This window comes from Macrotis lagotis, chromosome 3 (genome assembly GCF_037893015.1).
Source record: "Macrotis lagotis isolate mMagLag1 chromosome 3, bilby.v1.9.chrom.fasta, whole genome shotgun sequence".
In the NCBI taxonomy this organism is placed as follows: Eukaryota; Metazoa; Chordata; class Mammalia; order Peramelemorphia; family Peramelidae; genus Macrotis; species Macrotis lagotis.
The window spans coordinates 197,230,136-197,255,649 of NC_133660.1; the positions used below are offsets into that span (position 1 = coordinate 197,230,136).

Here is a 25,514-nt window from a genome sequence, read left to right on the forward strand (position 1 = left end):
TTGAAGAAAAGGTTCTACAGATGGACAGTGTGAAATGCTAAGTAATAGCAATAGATGGGTCCCATAAATAACCCCATCCTCTTAACAGATAAACCATTCATTGCTATAAATCAAGCAATTACTCCCCAACTTTAATTCCCACTTAAATTTATAACAACCTAAGTTATTCTTGCCTTTTTGCAGCTCTACACAATTCTAAGCAACTCAGAACTATTTCATATGTCATCCCTTTGAAATGCACCAAAGGCTAATAACCAAATAGCACCTTAAGTAAACAAAATCCTTATTCTAGCCTCTAAGAATGAAATATTCAGGGAGCCTAGAATATTAACTAGGCAACTAATGCAAGCCCATTAAAAAAAAAACTCCCATAATCAGCTCCCCCCTCCCATCCCAAACTTGCAGTTTCAGAGCTGCACTGCAGAAGAGCACACTGGATTAATTATGCCAGACTGCAGCAATAACCTTGAATTAAAGCTGCAACCTTCTATTTTTAAGAAACAATTGCCTTTCTGGTTGATGAAACCTGTCGTCCCATCAGGTAACAGACGTGACCAGGAAAGAGAAAAGCGATAATGAGTCAATCCAAGCTGTTTGATACATTTCAGATCTTCCTCCCACAGAGTATAGCTGCCACAAGCTACATCAGCAGTCTGGTTCCTGAAAACTCGATCTCCTCCCTGATGGGTGAATGTGTCCCAGACATTAGGGCCTTTTCCATCTGCATCCCAGCCTCCTGATTAAAAAAGGAAACAGAATTTGGTTACACTTATGACATCAAGAAACATGTACTGAATGTAAATATTTATCATCAAAGACCACAGCAGGTTTCTATGGGATATTAGTCCTTTGTATTGGACTTATATGTGCATGCATTATGTGCACTGTGGATGGGGGGTGGGGAGGGAAGAGAGAGGGGAAAAATAATAATGAAAATAGGAGCTTCCATTGACTTGGAGTCCGGAGTCAATTGTGAACTATGTGGTCATGGGCAAGCCATTTCCTTATCCATTTCTTCATCTGGAAAATAGAGATCATAATGACTATAACATGTAACTCAAGTGTAGATCAAATGAGACACTGTATATAAAGTGCTCTGAAAAATTTGAAGTATTCTATAATGTCCTGACACATTCACACCCTCATTATATCTGTTGCCTATATTTGAAAATGGTTCTGATTTAAGCAAATAACAAATTGTTGTATGGTGCTTTGGCCACCACCTTTTCAATAGTTCATCATTTGACCACATAATACAAAGAGGTCACATCAGAACATAGTGGAAAAGGCATTGGAGTCAATCAGTGAATTCTAATCTTGGCTCACTTAATAACTGTTGGTTAAGTTATTCTTCCTCTATAGATCTCCACTTTCTCATTTGCAAAATGAAGTGATTGGGCTAGATCATAATAATTCACATTTATATAATATTTTACATTTTACATTATTGCTATCTGTATCACTTTGGACAAATAGCTTAACCTCCATTTCTTCATCTGTAAAACATGGGTTTGGGACTCAGAGGACTCAATGTTCCTTCCAGTTCTAAATCTACAAGTCTATGGTTCCTGCAATAACTTTGAAAGATAAGATCTATTATTAACTTCATCATACAGGTGGAAAACTAAAGATCACACAGCTAGTAAATGTCTGAGGCAGGACTTTAAGTCTGCCAGTCTCAATAATGTTTGTCCTTTGTTCCTGAAGAAGACCATGACATCAGGCAGATGATGCCATGTCAAGCACATGGATTGTATTTGAGTGAAGGAGGTGCTATACTAAGTCACCAGCCTTACTTTCTCTTCCAGAACCATCTGAGTCCAGTGGCCAGATATGAATCAGAATGACGAGATATTCCTGGATGTGAGGCAATCAGGGTTAAATGACTTACCCAAGGTCACAAAGCTATTAAGTATCTGGGTCTAGATTTGAACTCAGGTCCTCCTGATTTTAGGATTAGCATTCCACCTACTGCACCATCTAGCTACGAATCTATCCATTATGCTATTGTGCTTGCCAAGATCAGAAATGCTCTCCAAAATCTCTTTCAATTCTAAAATGATCTATGATTTCCAATACCCTAGTTCAAAGCTTCTTCATCAAGGTTGCTAGAAATGAACCCCTTTTCCCTAGAATTCCGTGCAAAGGATGTCCAGGGAGGATCCTCATCCTTTTTCCCCATGGCTAGAGAACCTCCTAGAGTCCCACTCCTCCATGTACTATAGCCTAATATAGGGAGTAAGGGTATGTGTTCCTGAATTGGCTTGTCCATACCCTACCCAAAGATTAATTACACTTAATACATCCCCAGTAACTAGTTCTTCAATCTCTGCTTGAAGACCATCATAGGAAACCGCTTCCCCCTTGAAGGGAACATAGTTCATAAGTAAGTTTTCCTTATACTAAGCTAAAATCTGCCTCACTTTAACTTCCATACATTGATCCTAGCCCTTCCCTGTAGGTCAAGCAAAATAAAAATTAACTTAAAGAAAAACTTAAAATAAATGAATACAGCTATCATAATTCCCCAACAAGTTTCTTTTTCATTTTTTCCCCTCCAGGTTAAATATCCTAACTTCCTTCATCAGTTGCCTGTACTGACATGGTTTTATACTCCCTTGTTGTTCTCTGATGGTTGTCTGGCTTTTTCACTTTGTATGTTGTATTTTCTATGTTAAATAGTGATATTGAAACCTTTGAGGTGACTAGGTGGTGCAGTGGATAGAACACCTGCCCTGGAGTCAGGAGTACCTGGGTTCAAATCCGGTCTCAGACACTTAATAATTACCTAGCTGTGTGGCCTTGGGCAAGCCACTTAACCCCATTTGCCTTGCAAAAACCTAAAAAACATGTACCTTCCTACACAAGGATAGCAGAGACCCAGTCTGGACCCAGTAGACCAGACTCATTGTAGTGAACCCAGAACTGACTTTCCATTTTCTCTGAAATTTAGTAGAATTCCAGACCCTTCCTGGTCTATACAACCACTCTCTTGATTGGCTAGAAGTAGCCAAGTATAGAGGAATTAAAGTCAAGTTCATCTTGCCATCTCAAAGATGTCATCTCACTGTAGGACTTTCTGGCAAAAAAAAAAGAGTTGTGATATCATCTTCTCTTTTTACTAATAACCTCGAATGTTTCATTCCTTCTGGTCTTTCTAATCTATGAAATAAGGGTGACTCTATAAGTCCACTTCAGAGGTTTTTAATAATATTATCATAAAGGATTTTTGAATACTATGACTCACAGGCTCCACAGAATTCCATCCCATCTAGGAAATGATATGCACAAACCAGAGTCAGGCTTACTTTCCTTGCTTGAAAAAAATCAGAGATTATCAAACTAATAAATATTTTAACTGCCTTGCTAGTAGTTTTACAGATTCCTAGGGATCACAAAAATCCTCAAGATACCCCAAACTTGAAAATTCCCCTCTAATTACTAGGTACCACAGGAATTTTCCAGTCTGCTGAATGGAATAGAACAATCCATATATTTGGCAAGCATTAACTCAACAGCCAACTCTTCTTCCTAAAACAATTTCTACCGTTAATCATGAATTTTCAAGTATGCTGCAAATAAAGACCCATGACTTTTCATCACTATAAATATCAGCACTTAACATAGTACCTAATAGATAGTATGAACTTAATAAATGCTTATTGACTGGCTGGTTCACTCCACAAACAAAAAAAATTATAACCATGCCACACTTCACTGGCCAGTTTCATGAGTTGCTTTTGCAAAAAAAAAAAAATTACTTTTATACCAACCTACTAGTCAATCTCTTCAGCTGTTTAATCATGTGAGAGATGGAGAATTTTGCCACTGACCACACATTTATAGTCTACATTAAATTGCTTTCTCTCTCAATGGAAGAAGAGGAGTAGAAGGAAGAAAATATGAAACTCAAGGTTTTAAAAACAAATGTTAAAAATTGTTTTTACATGTAACTGGAAAAAATAATTTTTTAAAAAAAATTTAAAGGAAAAAAAGAGTCTTTTGATACAGCATACAAAATACTGCTGAGTTGATCCTAATGAGAATATGCAATTCATTCATTTTCATTTCCTTCAAAAACTCAACACCTTTTAAAACTTAGCTGTTCCCTATATCTTTCTAGTCAGCTTACATTTTACCACTCCCACCTTGAATGGATCAATCCAGAGACACTGGCCCTCCCTGCTGTTCTCAGAACAAGAACTCCAGCTCTAAATTTTGGGCATTATCTCTAGCTGTCTCTCATTCCTGGAATTTCTCATATCTACCTCTTGACTTCCCTAACTTCCTTCATGTTCCAACTAATAGTCCACCTTCTACAGAAAATTTTAGTGAATCCTTCAAGTATATAGACTTCCATTGATTATTTCCTATTTAGCCTCTATGGAGCTTTTATGTGCATTTGCTTACTGTCTCCCCTATTTGCTTTTCGTTGTATTTATATTCTTAGCAAAGCTCTCTTTTTTTAGGTTTTTGCAAGGCAAATGGGGTTAAGTGGCTTGCCCAAGGCCCCACAGCTAGGTAATTATTAAGTGTCTGAGGTCGGATTTGAACCCAGGTACTCCTGACTCCAAGGCCGGTGCTCTATCCACTGTGCCACCTAGCTGCCCCTTCTCTTAATACAAAGTAGGTACAAAATAAATGTCTATTGACATTTTTGACAGTGAGCAAGTTGAGCTGAGGCTTTAATAAAAGATGCGACAAAATAGCTGCACATTTTTTTAAAATTTTCTCTTGAATTAGCTTCAAAAACTGAACAGAACATGGCAAAACTATCAAATAATTGTCAATATTTTATTAGAAGTAGTCACATTTTGAATCATAATCCCCAAATACAGGAGAATCCTAGATATCCTATAAGCATAGGAGTAAGGTACATTAGAATCATGGAAATCCAGAAATGGAAGTGAGCTCAGAAGTTAATCTAGGGTATGAACCTGAACAACAATGCCCTCTTATAATATGCCTAAAAAGTAAGCATCTAGCCTATGTTTGAGGACCTCCAGTAATTTTTATTTCTCTGACCAGAGACAACCTATTTCACTTTTGGATAGCTCTTATCTTTAGAAAGTTTATCTATAAACTCAAATCTGACTTCATGTACTTTTAACCCATTTCTGTTAGTTTTACCTCCAGGAGTCAAATGAATCAAATAGAATATCTGTTCCAGATAGTGTCCCTTCAGAAACTCTAAGATAACTATCATGTTCCCCTCAAGTCATCTCTTCTAATTGAAATATACAGAGCTCCTTGAAATTGTTCTTAATATGGAACAGTTTCTATACCTCACCTTTCTGAATGGGCTCCTCTGAACTTGTTCCAGTTCATCAACATTTTTCTTAAAATGTAACTCTCACAACTGAACACAATACTCAAACTATGGTCTTGGCAGAGAAGAAGGACCTCTTTCATTCTGCCCAGTTAATATAAAAATAAGAGCCACAGTCTTACAGTAGAAGTAAATAAAGAAAAGTTATTTTTTTTTTTTATGAAACTATAAGTCCTACCAAGAAATCATTTCCTAGGACATTTGGTCATCTGGTATTATATTGTTTATGATAAGTATGTACAAAAATTCCTCTAAAAACATAATTTCAGCTGAAGCACCAACATATTTTGCAGAAAACAGAGATGGAGAAATTCTAGAAAGACTTCAGTAAGACCCTCCAAATAAAATCAGCTGATGCTTGGCAACTGATGCAAAGGTAGGAGTAAGTGAGTATTAGATACAAAGAGGATCTGAGCTGGGGACAAAACAATTTTGAGGGCTTTTGGGGATTGGATCTCAAGGTATCTAAAGAAAGGAAAGATAAGAAAGGCGTTGGAAGTGAGGGGGATAATTCTGGATTTACTAATTGCAAAGGAAGGTTCTTGAGAGAACATCAACAACTATGAACCCACATGCTTAATTGACAAGAACCATCAGGTATATATTTGTTCATTGAAGGTAGTGAACAAGAAAGCTTTCTCAAAAGAATTCAGAATATGCAATATCTTGACCATCACACAATTAGAAAGTTGTCTTTCTTGCTGATTACTTTTTAAAAAAGCATAAATATATCAAGATTTCTTGAAAGACAACAACAGAGATAATCTTGTTTAACAACTCGATTATTATAATTATCAGGGAGGACATAATTATAAATCAGATATATATATATATATATATATATGCTTATAGATGTGAATGTCTGTTGTAGAACAAGTATAGCACAGAGATCAAGTTGAAGGGTGACTCCCTATGGATGATGTGTTGTTGTTCGTCCATTTTTTTAGGTTTTTGCAAGGCAATGGGGTTAAGTAGCTTGCCCAAGGCCACACAGCTAGGTAATTATTAAGTGTCTGAGGTCAGATTTGAACTCAGGTACTCCTGACTCCACTGCGCTACCTAGCTGCCCCTGTCCTTCATTTTCAAAGAGAATCAATGACATCACAGAGTGATGTCTTTTCTTGCTTATAAATTTGGATTTAAGTGAGACAGAGTTGTAAAAAGGCATCAGTCTCCCTCTCTCTTCCTGAGTTGAAGTCCAGTAGCAAAACAAAATCCAGAATGACTAGTGATTGCTGGAAATTCAATGGATGACCTTGACATCTTCAGTGTCTGAACAAATTGTTCTCATCTACCCATTCTGCCAAGGAAAATCATCTGTTTGGGGTAGATATCCCTCTAACTCACCAACAGGTTTTGGTTCTGTTGGTTATCTTCAATGTGGTTTAGCCCAATTGCCAAGACGATTTTATCAGGATGTGGCCACTGCTCATGCTACAGTTTCTTGGAGCCACAAGTGAGAGTTGGAATCAGGTAGACACCCAAGGTGAATGAGCATCCATGAAAAGAGCTTGGCAAGCCTTCACATTAGATATGATAGTTTTCCTGAACCCCCCATATACACCTCCAAATTCACCTGCTTGAACATGGTATTGTACTAGATACTTCAAGACCTAGACTCCTGGAAAATATCTGTTTAAACTCAAAAGAATTGATCTAACCAAATGAATGAAGAATGTTTGAGACTATCATAAAGTTAGATGGATAATCTATAGCATTCATCCATTAGGATACTTATCTTGAATAAATGGTACAAAGGGATAAGAAAAGCCATGAATTAAACAAATGAATGAATGAGCTATACTGACTTTAAAAAAATCCACAGTCTAAGAAACAAAGGCCTAGCTTCTGAATGTCAGCATTCTACCGGTCTTGTTGTTCAGCTGTGTTTGAACCAAATCACACCATGATTGCAACAATATTTAAAATGAGAATTACTCAAAGTTCAATGAAAAAATATTTTTGTTGTGAAAAGAGTACAACATATAATAAAGATTTCTGAATAAGAACTGGAGTAAAGAATCTAATTAGAGAAATGAATGATCAAAAGAAGATGAAGAGATGGTCTTGTGGCAAGATGAAGGAATAAAGGGTAGGCAATGTTACTATTCCACTAGAAGATTTATAATGTCAGAAGAAATCAAGGAAGGACCCTAGAACACTAGTAGACTCTCTTTAGCTTTAAATATATTTCTTTGCATATTGATTATAATTATTAGATTGTAAATTCCTTGAGGGTAGAGACTGTCTTGCCCTTTTTTGTACCTTCAGCACTTAGCACAGCGCCTGTTGTATTGTAGGTACTTAATAAATGTTTATTAACTATTGGTTTATTCTGTGAAGTTATGGAATGTTAAAAAATCATGTAAAATAGTCTTGTACAAATAGATTTTGATCCAAATCATTGCAAGAAATATTTACATCACTGAGATCACAAATTCCTATAAGTATTTGAGTTTGAGTAAGATCATCATGTGTTTATTCCTATTAAATTTATTCTTATTAGACATGATACATCTTCTATCTTGATAAGATCTTTTTGCATTCTTATCAATCAAATAAATTTCATGGAATTCCAAAATGCACAATTCTTATTGGAAAGATTGCATAGACTGATAATCAGGGACTTTTAACTCAACATGTTAGTGGAATATGAGAATATTGGGCTTAGAAGGAAAGAGCATTTTCTTTCTTAGCCTTTGCATTCCTGAGGTTGACAGTAGGAAGACTGACCATTTACTTTCAGTAAATAAAGTAGTTTATATTTGCTTCTTCCTACCTTCTGCAAGAAGCCTTTTCTAATCCCCTTTAGGACTAATGTAGTTTTTGGTGGTGGTTAATTATTTCCATAATCTGACTCATTGTGGTATTCTCTTGGCAAAGATGCTGCAATGGTTTTCCATTTCCTTTTCCAATGAATTTTACAGATGGGGAAGTGAGGAATATAATTTTTTATTATTTTATTTTTTTCAATTATATACGAAGGTAGTTTTCACCTTTCATCCATGTGCAAGTTTAAAAGTTCCATATTTTTCTAATAGCTTCCCTTCCCTCCCCCCATCCTCATGATGGAGAACAATCTAGTAAAAGTTGTACATGTACAATTATGTTTAACATATTTCCATATTAGTCATGTTGTGAAAGGGAAATTAGAACTAATAGGGAAAAAATATGAGGAAGAAAGAAAAAATATATAAAATATATAAAGATATATAAAAATGCTACGTTCTATATTTAGACTCCATAAATTTTTCTGTGGATATTGATGACATTTTCCTCAGGATAATCCTAGATGACTGAACTACTGAAAGGAGCTGCATCACCACAATGTTATTGTTATTGTGTTCTCTTCAGTGCTCACTTTACTCAGGATCAATTCATGCAAGTCTTTTCAAGCATTTTTAAAGTCTGACCCCTCATGATTTCTTACAGGAAAATAGTATTTCATAACATTAATATACCATAACTTGTTTGACCATTTTCTAATTGATGGCATACCCATGCCAGTTCTTTGCCAAAACAAAAAGAGCTGCTATAAATATTTTTGTACATGTGAGTATTTTATCCTTTCTTGTGATCTCTTTGGGATATAGCCCTAGTACTGGTATTTCTAGATCAAAGGGTATGCCCTTGAGGTACAGCTCCACCAACAATATATTGATATTCCAATTTTCCTTCATCCTCTCTAACACTGACCAATAGAAGGGAAAAAAAAAAAGACAGGTGATCAAAATGATAAGTGGTACCTCTAATTAGTAATGATTTTGAAGCACTTTTTCATATATCTATCAGTAGTTTTTATTTCTTCATCTGAAAACTGCCTATTCAGATCCTTTGACCACTTATCAACTGGAGAATGACTTGTGATCTTAAAGTTTTGGTTCAGTTCTCCATGTTTTAGAATTGAGTCTTTTATCAGAAACCCCATTTGTTTAAATTGTTTCCCAGATTTCTGCATTCCTTCTAATCTTGGCAGAATTGGTTTTATTTGTGCAAAGCTCTTCACTTTAATATAGCTGAAACCATTCATTTCACAATACATAATATTCTCTATCTCTTATTTGGTAGTAAACTTCTCCCTTTCCCAAAGACCCCACAGAGTATTTCTTTTTTTCTTAATTGGTTTATGGTATCACCCTTTATATTTAAATCCTGTACTCATTATTTTGGTGTGGGGTGTGAGATATGGGTCTATGTCTAGTTTCTGCCATACTATTTTCCAGTTTTTCCCACAGTTTTTGTCAAATAGTGAGTTCTTATCCCAGAAGCTAGTATCTTTAGGGTTATCAAATAGTAGATTACTATATTCATTGGCTACTGTTTCTTTTGTACCTAATCTAATCCACTGATACACTTCTCTGTTTCTTAGCCAATTACCTTAACCTATGTCTTAACTAGACAGTTTCGATGACTACCACTTTATAATATAATTTTAGATCTGGTACAATTAGGTCACCTTTCTTTCCAATTTTTTCCTCATTAATTCCCTTCACCTTTTTTTGCTCTAGATGAATATTTTTACTTTTTTCTAGCCATGTAAAATAGTCTTTGGTACAGTGATTGGTATGGCATTGAATATGTAATTTAATTTGGGTAGAATTGTTATTTTTATTATATTAGCTCTGCCAGACCATGGACAATTGACATCTTTCCAATTGTTCAGGTCTAACTTTATTTGCGTTCAAAGTATTGTGTAACTGTGTTATTTATTTACTTTTGATCTCCAGCACTTAGCAAAGTACCAGCCAAATAGCAAAAATGCTATTTTGTCTTATCATTTGAATTCTCCCTTAATAATTCTCTTTAGCTTAGAGATTCAAATAGCCATCCCAACCTAGGTATCACAGTTATTCTTTGAGGACTAAGGTGAAGAAGGCAAATCCTCAAGTGTAGAAACCAAATAACATAAGAGAAATGTGGTGCCAATCTTATGAATATATTGATCTCAAAGAAAGTGTGGCCTGTTGAATCTAAAATTGAATATAAGTGCTTAGTTGTTCATGGAAAGGGTAATGAACACTCACCGTTTTTCTTGAGAATGAAGGACTTGTCTGCCTATGTACTTTGGTAAGTCTCCAGGGGCCTGTCTTCCAGTAAACATGTTTGTAAAATATCCACCCACATTCCTTTTGCCTAAGAGGAGGGTGAATCTTCCCAGGCTTTTCTAAAGCTAAATTACAATAAGTTTCTCCTTTTACTGGGGTTTCCTGAGGCTCTAGAAAGGGAGAAGAGGTAACTGGTATGTACTAAATGCTATTTGTGATCTTATCTACATTCATTGGGGATGGCTTGCTAGTTAGCTATTTGCTTATTGCAGCTTACCACTCCAAAGTTCAAAGTAGCTGGTTTATTGCAGGTTTATCTTGCCTCCTTGGGCTATTTGGATAATTTTTTAGTTTACTCTGCCAAAGGCCTACAGAGCTTATTTTCTTTAGTCTCTATTATCCATTCTCCAACATTCCCCTAACTTAGATTGTTGCTTCCCTTCAGCTGGAGTCAATGCCAAAATCCCTCATAACCTGGCATCTCTTATGCTTTTGTTAAATATACACAATTTCGTCATTCTACCCTACTCCCTGTTACCAAGAATTACATTGTCTGTCTCCAACTCATCTTTCCAGCATTATCTCATATTCTCCCTCTCTTGCTCTATACTAATTCCCTTCTCACGAGAATGCCCCCATGTTTTCCCATTTTTTTTTTGCCTTTCCTTTTACCTAGAATTCCCTCCTGGCTCACTGCCCTTGTCTCTACCTGTTGATTCTCTCTAGCTCTCCTTAGATGACCCAAATTAAATGTTAAAAACCCCATGAAGATTTCTTTAATCTCCTCAGATGGCAATAATCTCTTCCTCATTTGAAATCATAGAACTTTGCCATTCTCATATACACTTTAATTTTAATGTGTATCATAATTAGACATCCCTGTCCTTCAACCTTTTTTGAATCATAAACACTTTGGAGAAAGATACTGCAGCTTTATCTATCTTTCTATCTCTCTAGCACCAACACAACGTATTCCACATCATAAGCACCTAATAAATATTTGCTGAGTGAATGAATGACTGTATCCAAACCCCTGTAATGACAAGCCATTTTATAACAGAATTGTGCCGTAGCTTCTAGCTTCCAAAAAATGCCTTTCTGAATCACCATGAATTATCGAAATTAAAGGTCAAAATTAGGTTATCATCTGGTTCTAGCCCATTGCTTGAAGAAAGTTGGACCATCCGCCGTAGGCTATTCCAGGCAGAGTATATATATGAGTCTTATTAAATCTGTATTACTGTAAGGTTCATTATACTTGAAATGGTTAATTAGAAGAGTTAGGAGAATTTGAAATGTCACAGCAAGTTTCTCTAGGCCCACTGTCACGTTTCATGGTCTGTTACTGAACCTATTTAGATTAAGCTGAGACCCAGTCCAAACAAACTGTTTCTGTGCCTCTTATCTCCCATCTCCTAGTTTTGAGCCAATACATTGGCACTGGGTGACTCAGGGGAGATCTATTATGTCCTTGACATGCTGTTCACAGCTACTAATTTTGAGTATTTCTTTGAGGTTTTTGACTTTTCATTCTGGAGTGACGCAAAGCAACAATAGGGAGTAAATAGCTGCCACATGAAAAACAACACAGAAGTAAGGCAAGTCCAACCTGGGAATTCTCAGGGCAATTCTATGGGAAGGGGGAGATGATCTCCAGTGCATTTTAAGTCAAGATGGAATTTACTTTTATTTACACACTCAAATATTAGTTGCTATGCTGCCCCTCTAGATTTAAAAATATCGATGAAACATTTGCACTAAGGCAGATGTTTGGTTTCATTGACATAGGTCAGGCTCATTGGCTAGCACCCAATATCATATTGATGCACCATCAAATTTTAAAATAATGCTTATATTATTTATTTATTCATAAATCTATATAACCCCTATCACCCAGGATCCGGACATTGTATAAAAGGTTTACATAAATTTGCTTGTTTGTTCTCTAAGCCATTTGGCACATTCAGACAGACAAAAAACACTTAATAATACTTTCAAATGACAAAGTGTCTTTTATGCAAACATCTCTAAGTGCCTTTTTTTCATTAGTATTGTTGCCTCCATTTTATTCACTTGTAAGGACTGGAAACAAATTGACTTTCCTCAATGCCCTACAATGAATTGTTGACATTAGAGATTATCCCACAAGGGTCTCACTCCCTTGTTCTAACTAGAAGGGGCAAAAATTATAAAAATATTTTTCAGGTGTTAATGCCTTTGACCTACACTAAATATTTTTAAACTGAGTCTATTAAATAAGGCATCATCTTTATAAATGTTGTAATGCATTCAGTTGGATTTTATAACTTTTGTTTTAATTTGCCCAAGGCCTTCCACTGTTTTCCAAGCCCTGAGAATGACCTATTTTAATTGAATTTTCCCACAAACACTTAAAAATTCATTTTCTAATCAAACCCAGTTTCTAAATAGAAATTAAAGTTGAATCATAAAAAATGTTCAAATAAGGGTCTCATTTGGATTAGCATCATGGATCTACAGCTATGCTGTCAAATAAAATAATGAGGAAGGTTGTGATATGAGTTATGTTAGTTCTCAACTCTATATGAGTTAGTTCTCATCAATTCACTAAATTCAAGTAGGAGGGCAAAGAATTTTGATTTAAATTATCTAAAGTTGTTAGCCTATTATATAACACTCTGTTTTACTTTGGTTGAACAGATTTTATCTAAAAGAGACTTTTCTAGAGTTAGGAAAGAGTTTACACCTGGCCCTTAATATTGATAGATTATATGTCCATGCCCAATTCTGGGCACTTCATTTTTCTCATTAGTAAAATTTTGATAAAAATAGCAATAATATCTTATAGATCTTTTGTGAGGATCTAATGGAGCCCAATATGTGTGTGTGTGTGTGTGTGTGTGTGTGTGTATGAAATCAAATACATATATAGGTATATATGCGTGTATGTAAAGCACTCTCAAAAAACTTAAAAAACTATTAAATATCTGCTGTATTGTTATTACTATGTCCTACAAACTATGTTGGCATATTTACTCAGTGAAGGTACAAAAAGACATGTTTATTTGCTCCACTGACAACCACTGGATACTTTGACTGGAACTGGGAAACAAAGCTGCACCTATCATAAATGTTTTCCATAGGTGGATTGTCCAGATACAGCTGTTTCTCAGATTCTGGGGACTCTGTGGCTTTACATTAAAGTAAACAAAGATAGGCTCAGATTTCTTACAAAGGAATTAATCTGAAAAGGTAAGGTGAACATATGGGTGGTAGAATCATCTTGAAATCAAAAGTTAGTGGAAATTCATTGGTCACTCTAGTTGTCTCTGAGAGAGCTCCCACCTCCCTTCTCTTTTGGGTAAAGTATCTGATCTAACCAACATAATCAATTCCATAGTTCAGTTAATAACATATCCCCTTGATTTAGGTCGTGGCTATAGGCAAGGATCCCCTAACTCAGGCAATAGAGGGGTTCTTTGTTTTGTTTTGCTTTTTCTAGCTGTCATATTGGACAAGTAGCCAAGAAAATGATTGATGACTGAGTAGCTTATTCAATTAAGTCATTAAAACATTCAAAACAACATCCAGTCTTCTAATTTAAGATGAGATTGAGCCTATTGAATATTGACTTAATAGTGATGACCTAATGGAGCTGCTTTGAAATTGAACAGGATGTACATATAAATACATTTTGCATCTCATAAATATCTAAAAAACAGCAAGAACCAAGAACTAAAAAAAAAGCTTCTTAAATGTAAGACAGAACTTTCTGATTCCATTTCCAATAATTTAAAGTTTCCCTTATTTTATTATTATTGCCTATCCTGAATTGGATCACTTTAAAAATCATGATGTTGGCTAATATCTTATGAACAAAAGGGAATGCATGGATGGTGAGGAACAAAGACTAGGTAGTAATGGTGGTATGTGTTATGAAGCAAAAAGCAAGAAAGTAGGGATTAAAGAGGTCTGCTTCCTAACTTTTTTACATACACAAAAATCACATATCCACCTAGTTAAGTTTCTTGTCATATTGCCAGATAATCTGGAGGTGACCTTCCTTCCTATATCAAGACTTAACCTCCTCTGTTTTAAGTTCTACTGTGTGTGTGTGTGTGTGTGCACGCGCATATATACAATCCCTGCCAACTATTCCAATCCATATTATTTTCTCTTATTTTTTTGTTCCATTCATTCCAGTTTTCTTCATAAATGCAGATTACAGGTCTTTTATGCTTTATCAGATTGAATGAGTTGCTAAAACAAGAAAATTTATCAGATGAAGGTCAGCCCCTTATTGATGAATCTTTGAACTTAGCCAAGTTGATGCTTAGAATTTAGATATACAGTTCATCTCTAGAATGATAAGTGTAGTCTCTTCTCCTTTCAGAACTTTGACTTTACTAGCATAGTCTACAAGAATCATCAGAAACACAGGATTGGGAAATTAGAAGGAATTTCAACAATTACCCAGTGCCATGTAATAAAGAAATTCCCATTTTAATATACCTAATGGTCATTCAGCCTGAGATTAAAGACCACCAAGGGGCAGCTAGATGGCACATGGTTAGAGCACTGGCCTTGGAATCAGAAGGATGAGAGTCTGAATCCAGCCTCAGACCCTTGACTCTTACTAGCTGTGTTTAGGCAAGTCACCTAATCCTGATTGCCTCACATTCAGAGCCATATCCATTCAATTGGATTCCTATTTGACTACTGGACCCAGATGGCTCTGGAGGAGAAAGTGAGGCTGGTGACTTAGCACAGCATCTCCCTCACTCAAATCCAATTGGCACACTTATTAAGGTATTGTCTTTCTGATTTTAAGAATGAAAGACAACAACAGCAACAACAAAAAACCAAGACCACCAAGGACAGTGAAACTGTGCCTTCTTGAGGTACCCCTTTCCAGTTTGGGACAGCTACAAACATTAGGAAATTTTTCTTGATATTAAAGTCTAATTCTCAACTCCTACTCATTGTTCCTGGTTCTGCTCTTTGTGGTCAATCAGAATACAATCAAAGTCTCTCTCCCACACGATATTCCCTCAAATACTTGAAAAACTGTATCATGCCCATTCCTCCATTCCTTCAGCCTGCCCCAGTCTTTTCTCTAGTATAAACATCTCTAGTTGGTAATCCTCAAATAACATGAGCTCAAAGTCTTTTCCATCCTGATTCTTCTCTCTGAACACTCTAGCTTATCAATATTGTTCTTAAACTGCAGTGCCCAGAACTGAACATAATACTTTAGAAAAGTTTGGGGAAAATAATAGTAGAGTCACCTCCATTTCCTGGAAGGGTATACATTCTTAAAGTTGAAGATCATATTAAATTTTGGGAATCTGCCACATGACACAGTAGACTCATCGAGTTTACATTTAACTAAAACTCATAGATATTTTTCACAAAAGCTGCTATTATCTTGACTGCTTTTCTCTTTCATCTTGCTTGTACTTGGGAAATTTACTTTTTTGTACCCACCAAAGGGTGAGACTTTACAGTTATCCCTACTGAATTTTACCAAGCTAGTCAAGATTCTCTTGGGCCCTGAGTGTTTTTTAGCCTGTTAAGATTTGTCATCTAAATTTAATGAGCACAATCCCTATGCCTTTATCCAAGTCATTGCTAAAAAAAAAATTTGATGGCTCAGGGCCATGCTACCTAGCTATACCCTAGAGAGTATATCTATAGATTTATTAGATCTCCCTAGATATACCATTTTTTCATTTTGTCAAGAAAACCATAGCTAGTAATAATACAAAAACACTAGAGATCTGGCATTGCTGTCCTTAAGGACTTAACAAACTCATTGCTATTTAAGTTTCTGATGTTACATTAGCTCTCATCCTAAATATACTCCTTTTTTGTTGTTGTTCTTCTTTCTTTCAGTCAAATTCAACTCTTTGTTGTCCTCATTTGTCAAGATACTAGAATGGTTTGACACTTCCTTCTCCAGCTCATTTTATAGATGATGATACACAGTCAAACAGGGTTAAGTGACTAGTTCAGGGTCACACAGTTAGTAGGTATCTGAAGCCAGATTTGAATTCAGGTTCCCCTGGCTCCAGACCCTATCCACTGTGCCACCTTTTATATTCTCACTAAATATGACAAAAATAACATTATTACAAAATCATTTCCACTCCCTACTACTTTATGCTATATAGACAAAAGTCTTTGTCATGGTCTGTTAAAGACGCCCCTTAACATAAAGTCTGTTGTATATCACTTACTTGAGCCCCAGATCTAATCTTGAATAATAATTTATAGTGGTTATGGTCCATCAGTTGAAAAATTAACTTTTTCAAAGATCCCCAAATAGGCATCTGAATGATGGACTATAATGACTCTAAAGAACGATTACTGTCTTTAGAGTAAATAATGGACATTTTTAAAACTCCCCAAGCAGATATTTAAATGATAATTCATGGCTGTTGCCTTTTGTTAGTGATGGTGTTTTTGAAGAAAAAAAACTTCATAGTCATTTCCTAACTTACAAATGTACCATACTGCAACAGTTTATTAATAAGTTGTTCAGAACTCAGAAAAAATTGTTGCAATTGGACTAAGCCTCAAATGTGATTTAAATTCACTAATGTGAACCTGAGATTTAATACTAACAGTGCTATACCTAGAAGATAGTTAAACTATAAAGTCAATAGAAAAAGAATGACAGATTCTAGCTTGGTATCTCAGAGACCTGTCTGGTAATTTTTTAATTAGTTGCATATACATCTAAAAGAGAAGACTCCTTTTCTAGTTCAATTACTTCTGATGTTTCATGTTGAAAGACAATCCTCCCAAATTTGTGGCCTAGTTCCTGAGTCTGTACTCCTGAACCTTCTACAAATCTGGTGTGATAAGCTGGAAATTGTCTGTACCCTTTTCCTTATACTTTTTCCCCAGGACTGCTTTAAAGAATCCTTTTTAAGGTACATAATCAATGATCAGCATTTTAAATAGGCCCTTCCTTTAAGGGTTCCCCTCTTTTTAAACTAACTTAAAAGTAAGGGTATTCATAATTCTGATATGGTAAAAGGGCAAAAAATGTTAAGGATTTTCTATTGATTATTAAACCTAAAATATATTTCAATCTATAGTTATTTTAATTTGGAGAAAGGTGAGGCAATAACATACTATAGTATAGTCACTCTATTTTCCATGTTAAGAAAGAAGATCAGTGATTTTGGTCTTCTAAAACAACTGTTTGTTTTAAATTTCTAAATTTGGACTTAAGTACATTTTGTAATAAAATTTTGATTAACCATTCTAGTTTTACCAAAAAAAAAGTGTGTGGGGGGAATGATTTCAAGAAAGATCCACTACTTATCTACTTAGCAGGCTGACTACCAGATGATGCTCCAGTACAGCAGATGTTGCCTATTTGAGAGAGGGGCTTCTAACTACCTAAATAAGATCACTGAAATAAAATCTTCATAAGATATTATTCCAGTTAGGAGTCCAAGTTAATAGAGTGCTTGACCTTGGGTTAAGAAAATCTGTGTTCAAATTTGGCATCTGATACTTGCCAACTACATGATCCTAGGTGAGTTACTTAAATTCTCCAGTCTCATTTTCTCTTCTGTACAATGTAATGATAACACCTCCATACTTGGGTTATTGTGAGGATCAAATGAAATACCTGTAAAATACTTTGCAAACCTTAAAGTTCCATATAAATTCTAGTTAGTATTATTATTGCTGTTATTGTTATTATCATCATCCCTTTTTATTTTTATTTTAAAAAATAAAGAAGGTTTTATTCATGGATTAGGGTGTAGCCATAGCATAAACACAAACTAATTTATCATAGAATCACAGCATGTGAGAGTTTGCATGAAGCTCACAATTTCCATTCCTGCATTCCGACTTATTGGATCTCTAGTTTTCACTTGAAGATCTTTCATATGAGGGAACTCACTGTTTCAGTCAATTCTTCTGGGGCAATACAAATTGTTGAGACTTCCTAGAATCAGGAGGACCTGAGTTCAAATTTGACCTCAGACATTTAATAATTATCTAGATGTTTGACCATGGGAAAGTCACCTAACACCCTTGCCTTGCAAAAACACAAGTAAAAATAAAAACAAAAACAAACAAAAAGACTTCCTTTTCCTCTATCTGCCTTTCTGCAACATCTATTGTCTGCTTCTAACTTGTCTGTTATTGAACCAAGCAAGTTGTATACCTCTTCCTGGCCTTTCAAATACTTACAAACATCTATAATATTCCCTTATATGAAATCTCAGTTCATTTATTTCAATTAAATAAAAATATATTAGGATAAATTGGTGCAGTTAGGTGGCACAATGCATAGAGCAACTTACTTGGAGTCAGAAAAACCTGTGCTCAAATTTGGCCTCAGATAGTTTCTAGTTGTGTGATCCTGGTCAAGTTATTTAACCCTTTGTGCCTCAGTTTCTTCTTCTGTGAAATGAATTGGAGAACAAAATAGCAAACCACTCTAGTTTCTTTAATACTTTAACCTTAGTTTCATTTTCTGGATCCCTTAAAGGGATAGAAAGCCAGATCAGAGTGAAAGAGTACTTTCCCTTATTCTCATTTATCTGACCTTCCTTTCCCTTCTTCCTTAATCCTGCCCCAAGTTATAGGGAAGCAACTATTCTGACCTGAGGTCCAAATCAGGGGTGAACAGCAGACCTTTTAATTAGTAATACCCTCTCCTTGTAAGCTTAAGCACAAATAGTTCTAAAAGCATTTTTGTTCTCTTGGGTTTTGTCCCTTCAATATACAGCTCTGAATTTCCAGGTTAATCATCCCCACTCCCCAGTCAACCCAGTTACTCTAGAACAGCAATGTAGGATGTGTGTGTGTGTGTGTGTGTGTGTGTGTGTGTGTGTGTGTGTGTGTGTGTTGGGAGGGAGACTTTACAAATCCTTAAATATCTTTTTTGTGATTCTGTCTCTAGGCTCACACATATCTTGGATGAATGCAAATTTGTCTATATTTCCCAGTTGAGCTGATCCAGACTATCTAGAACTGGGTGGGGAGATGAGGATAGAAACCCACAAATATAAAACCAAGAAGGAAAAAGCCCACAAAAAAAGATCAATAACCCTCTGTATACAATTTTTTTTCTGCATAGCTTTGCAAAAACTTCCCATATCTCTATCACTCACAAAGCCCTTATTCAGTTTTCTTGACTGTTAATTCATTTACTGCCTGGTGTATTACAGACTCCCTATTTTGTTTCTTTTCTACATAAGCAGGTTAGCTGTTTGCACAAAGGATTATTATAGAGAAGTCATCTATCTCTTCAAGGACTAGGACTTACTGAAGAGGGGAGAAGGACATACTGTGAATTGCATCCTGCCAGATCCAGTAAACAGACTGAGCTTGCAAATTGTTGGGGACCTGAGCATTAAGTTCTTATTTAACCTTGAGAACAGTTCTGCCCCAATACTTCTAAGCTCTGACAGCATGCCTACCTGTCTTTCTGGAAGAGACCCCTTGATGATTTGCTCAGAAACTTAGGTTACTTTATACTGAAGTTATTTGTACATAAATTATCTCCCCTACTATATTCTAGCTCCATGTCAGTAAGGGTAATAACGTCTTACTTGCATATATCAGATTCAGTGCTTAATAAAGAACTTTGCCCTCGCTAAGTGCTTAATAAAAGGGCTTTTATTTCAACTGCATACAGCTAAAGCAGGGTTTCTTAACTTGGGGATTGTGAATTTAGTTTTTTTTAATATTTTGATATTAGATTTTAATAAGATCTTATATGGGTCATTTCATACATTTAGAAACATTATACTAAGGAGGTTCAAGACATTGGATATGAAAAATTTTATCTTTATTTTTGTCTAACTAAAATTTAGTATTTGTTCAATTATGAATTCGGTAAAAAAAAAAAAAAAGTGATTCTGAGAAGGGGTCCAAAACCTTCATTAGTCTGATAAAGACGTTCATGACATACACACAAAAAGGTTAAGAATCCCTGTCATAGAGGTAGGAAAAGAGAAAAGGGGTTTGCAGTTACTGCTATCTGAGGAAAAGGGAAAGGATGATTACAGATACAAGCCCCTTTGCTGGGACAGGGAGGAGAGATTGGAAGAGAGGAAAAGTGCTGAGGGAGATGAACTTGAAGAAATTACAGTATGTTACCACAAACCTTCCTTTGAAATGAATTAGAACTATTTACTTTTTGAATTTAAGAAGAAAACAAGGAGAATGGGCAAATATCATTATCTACAAAGGTAGAGATCTTGTTGCTGTTGTTTCTCCTTCATTCTCTAAGAGGACTGACAACATCACAAAGATGGTACTATTACTTGTCAGTGAAATGGATTGAGGAAGAGTTGCCCAAAGGTCTCAGTCTTACTCTCTCTGCTAAGTCTAGTGACAAGACAAAGGTCAAGACCATTGACCATAGCTCAGGATGTAGTAAGTGACCTTGGTCTTTCCAAAATAAGGGCAGTTAGGTGATACAATAGACAGAACAGCAGGTCTGAAGTCATAAAGATAAATCTGGCCTCGGACACTTGCTTGTTCTGTGACTATGTGAAAGTCACTTAACCCTGTTTGCCCCAGTTTCCTCATCTGAAAAATGAGTTGGAGAAGGAAATGACAATTGTCTCTCAAATTAACATCATCCTTCAAACACTGAAGCTTCAAACCATCCCAGATACGGTTGGAACAGATCTACCTCCTGAAGTTGGGCTCTTCTTAGAGTAGTAGAAGAGAGTGAAAATGTCCACAGATCTATTGTGTTCTACATGTGTCCTAGCCCAGAGACCTTTAAGTAAAAGGTGCTCAGGGAGGTTGTATATGAGATTCAAGTTGGAATAAAGGATGAATTTTTGAAGGTATTTTCTACTTTGTAGCTCCATGATTTTTGATAACTAAAGTATACTGTACTTTGAGGAAAGCCCATTGGAGAGGTAGCATTGCATAGCAGATAAACAGCTGAGTTCAGAAGACCTGGGATCCAGACCTTTCCTAGCTCTTCACTGATTGGGTTAGAGTAGGCAAGTCCCTTAATTTCTCAGTGCTCTCTAAGTTGCACAAAAAGTGATGGTTATCTGCACTGGGAAAGAGAATTCTTTTTGCCTGATTGCCACAAGTCAGGAAGTACTTGAATTCCAGGGACATTGACCCCCCACCCCACCGTTTAACATTGCCATGTTTCACATAGGTGGTTAAACATAGTTTCCATGGAGCTAATGGCTCTCACAACATTATTTTCCTAGGTGACATGTTTTTATAGAACTCATGAGGGTTCTACAAAAAAAGAATTCTAATATAACCTTCTCTGTTACTTATCTCTACACTGTTAAAGATAAGGATGTATATATACATACCCATAAACATATATATATATATATATATATATATATATACATATATATCCAGTCTAAAGTTTGTTTTTTCCCCTCTGTTTTTTATTCTCTCTGGCTTAGGCATCAATCATTTGATAATAGAAGAAATTTGATAGGACTCCTTCAAAAGAAACAAGTACAAAGAATAAAACAATTCTATGCAAAAAGCTTATATTTTAATAAATCACAATATTAATGAGTAGCTAGAAAAAGAAAAATAATCATAAAGTAAAATCATATGATGTACATAGGGGCAATTCATGAGAGATTAACCTTATTTTCTTTTTTAACAGGATTATTAAAACAGTGGATTGGAGGCCTGTGGTATTTATAACTTATCAAGATTTTACTAAAGCTTTTGATGAATTGTTTCCTGCTATTTTTGTGGAAAATATAGAGTCTTACCTATTTAGGAACTACACATTTTGGTCCAAAGAAAAGATAAATTAAAAAGATAATTTTAAGCTACTGGAAATTTTTTATCCAATCTTCACCAAAATCACTGGAAGTTATCAGCATACAAGACTTGCAGTATTGAGTCTTTAGCATCATGTATATTGCTTTTGTGCAGAATAATCTACTAAAGAGGGCAACCAAAATGCAGAATTGTATGCCTAGCCTTCCTTCTGGTTATAAATGGAGAACAGTCTCAAAATCAGAAGGGTTAAAAATAATGAAAATTGCTAAATTCTTATAAATATTGAATTTAAATCACTCACATCAAATGCAGGAATCATCTATATTTTCCTTCCTGCCTTTTAGTTTAACAAATATTATTTTATAGTTTTTACAATGTTCTTTATGACTCATGTAAAACTCATAATTTTCTTCCTGCTTATACCTTTTATTTATTATTTACTTATCAGATTTATATCAAGCCTTTCCTCCAAAAATCTCAACTCACTATATAGCCAAAAGAACATTAAACACTTCTTAAAATTGATAAATAGTAAAGCAGTTAGAAAGAGAAGCAAAGGGGCTATGAATAAAGAGATCTTCAGTCCATCTTTCCAGTTTTATTCACACTGTTCTCCAGTACCCACTCTTTGGTACAATAAAACTGAGATTATTCATGATCCCAGTATTTCATTCTATTCTCCATGGGCTTACTTTTTAGCTCTCTCTTTTATCCTTTCACTTGTTGTGTTCTGCCATTAGAATATACTCCTTGAGGGCAGGGATTGTCTTTCATTTTGATTATTATTTGTATCCTCAACATTTAGTATAGTTCCTGCCAGAGTAAGAACTTAATAAAAGCTTAGTGACTTGACTTTGTAATTTTGCTCATATTTTCCATATAAAAGGAGAAGTAAGGGAATAAGTATGCATATCCAGGCATTGTGCTAAGCACTTTAAAAATATTATTTTGTTTTATCTTCATAAACATGGTCATTCCCATTTTATAGTTAAGAAAACTGAGGTAAATAAAGGTAAATTGACTTCCCCAGGGTCACATAGCTGGTGTCTTAGATTGAATTTGAACTCAGGTTTTCCTGTTTCTAGGTCCACTACTAACCAGTCAGGGTTGAGAAGAGCACATTTTAGCTGGCTTCAAGTATATGGAAGGCTATTATATAGAAACAGAGTTGATGTGGTTGTGTTTGACCTCAAAAGCAAAACTATGGGGAAAAAAATGGATATATCAGAAGTAGACTTAGGCTTGATGATAGAAAATTTTTCTTGATATCCTAATAATTTAAACAATCTAAAAGTTGACTTGAGCTGCTATGAGAGATTCCTGCCCATGAGACATAACCTCTGAAGGCCCTTACAACTCTGAGATTCTAGGATTTTATGGATTCCCTAAGTCAAGTGTCTGCTGCTCCAGGAAGCCTTGCTTATTCTCCTCCACCTCAAAGTGATTCTTTCCTCCTTTAATCTCTTATGACACTCTGACCCCTCCAATGTGCCAAATCACATACTTTCAGGAAAAAAAAAACATTTATGTAGCAATTTAAAGTTTAAAAAGGACTTTCTTCAAAATAATCTAGTAAGAAAGCCAGTATGTTCCTAATAATATTGGGTCTTGAGAAGTTAGATGACCCATCATTTTAAAACCAATGAATGTTATTCAAATATTTCAAAGACTAGAGGAGCTGAAAGTTTATCCAAGTGATCTCTAACATCCCCACCAGCTCTGAATTCTCTGTACATTTTGTCATCATGATGACATGATGTACCTTCTCCCTGGTAAAGTGAGGAGGGAGCAGCTATCATTACTTTTTATTTAGTTCCTCCTTATTCTAGAGGGGCTCATGACAGAATTAAGAATATCTGCCTTCTCATGAGAAGTGACAGTGATTTTTAAAAGTTGAAACTACCCAAAGCTGATAAAACACAATATCTATGTTTGAGAGATTATAGAAAGGCAGACCCGTTGCTTGGTGCTGTAAATTGGTCCAAAAATTCTAGAAAAGAATTTGGAATTATGTTAAAAATAATAGCTAATGGTAACAATCTTGTGCTTTCCCTGGTAGAAGAAACTCCTGGGTAGAGAAGGTCCCTCTACGAATGCAGGTCAGCACTTTCTTTGCAGCCTTCTGTGCAACTGAGTCTGAGAAATAAGTAGAACAGTCAGTATGTTTCAGATGTGAGACTGAACCCATATCTCCCTCGTATTCAGGTTGGTTTTGTCTCCATTATAAAGCATGCTTCTATGCTATGAAAATGACCTTTGAACCAGAGATCCTGCAGCCAGGCATATACTCTAAGGACAGTAAAGACAGTCTCCTATACACTATAATATTTAGAACAGCACTTATTGTAGTAAAAAAATATTGTAATTAAAGTAAGTGTGCATCTGATAGAGAATGGTTAAACAAGTAGTGATCAATGAAAGTGAAAGAATATTACTACACCATTAGAAAAAGATGAATATGGAGAATTTAGAGAAGCATGAGAAATTTTTATATAAACTGATTCAAGAGTACAAAATGGGAACCAAGGAAACAACATATACAAAGACTATCACAATGTAGTCAGAACAGCAAAAAGAGAAAAGAAAAGAAAGAGAAAAAAACCTGAATTAGCAATCATTTTATTATAATGACAAGATTTGTCCCTGAATAAGAGATGGAAACATTGTAGAGTTTTCTCTAAATTGGAGGTGAGCATGGATCATTGAATTTACTATTGGGCTCAATTGTTATACTGGTTAGTTTTGCTGATCTATCTATTTTGCCTTCTTTCTTTTTTATTCCATTAGAGATATGGTTCACTCAATGGAGGAAGGGATATATTTGGAAATAAAAATAATGGAGAAATAAAAGATAATATTTAAGGCTATGATTTTAAAAAGTCACACAAATCCTAATGCTGTCTCTTCTGTCATCCTTCCTATCCCTCTATACTTAAATTCTCGTGGAAGGTCGCCTTACCTTCCACTTGATATGCTGCTGTGGATGCTCCCCAGCCAAATCCTTCTGGGAAGGTCAATTCTTCTGGGTTTGAACTGCTAGAAAAAGCCATTGTCACTGTCGAGAGACTTCCAAAGAACTGAAAGTAAAGGAACAGCCAAGCAGGGATCACTAGAGAGTACCACAAGGCAGACAAGAAAACAGGGAATAGAAATGAAGTGAGATTAAAAGGTCAAAGTAGACTTGGCTAGAGCCCTGATAAGAGTTCTCTGCACAGTCAGCAGGGAAAGAAATTATGCAACTGCTTGTCTTTTTTTTTTCTTTTAACCAGAATTATGAGCAGTCAGAGTAACATCTTAGTCTTCACTTGAGCCAGGTGGAGGGCATTCTCTGTGATGTACTGTTTCTCCCTGGTACTTTCACCATGCTTATCTTAATTTTTAGGTCCAAGGAG

General features: G+C 35.5%; 1 protein-coding gene across 4 annotated transcripts in view; it reads right to left on the minus strand.

The window, feature by feature from the left end:
- LOC141518046 (cytosolic beta-glucosidase-like) overlaps nucleotides 1-25,281 on the minus strand; it is a 116,894-nt gene extending 91,613 nt beyond the window's left edge. For 2 of the 4 annotated variants that reach the window (XR_012477068.1, XM_074229706.1), the window contains exons 1-2: nucleotides 25,082-25,281; nucleotides 485-736 (exon numbers count right to left, since the gene is read on the minus strand). Coding sequence is in view for 3 of the 4 variants with exons in the window: in XM_074229706.1 (XP_074085807.1) it covers nucleotides 485-736; nucleotides 25,082-25,172 (343 nt within the window). In the remaining variant the exon portion in view is untranslated. The remainder of the gene's footprint in view (nucleotides 1-484; nucleotides 737-25,081) is intronic. The other 2 variants (XM_074229704.1, XM_074229705.1) reach the window with 2 other exon arrangements.
- Nucleotides 25,282-25,514: the final 233 nt, after the last annotated feature.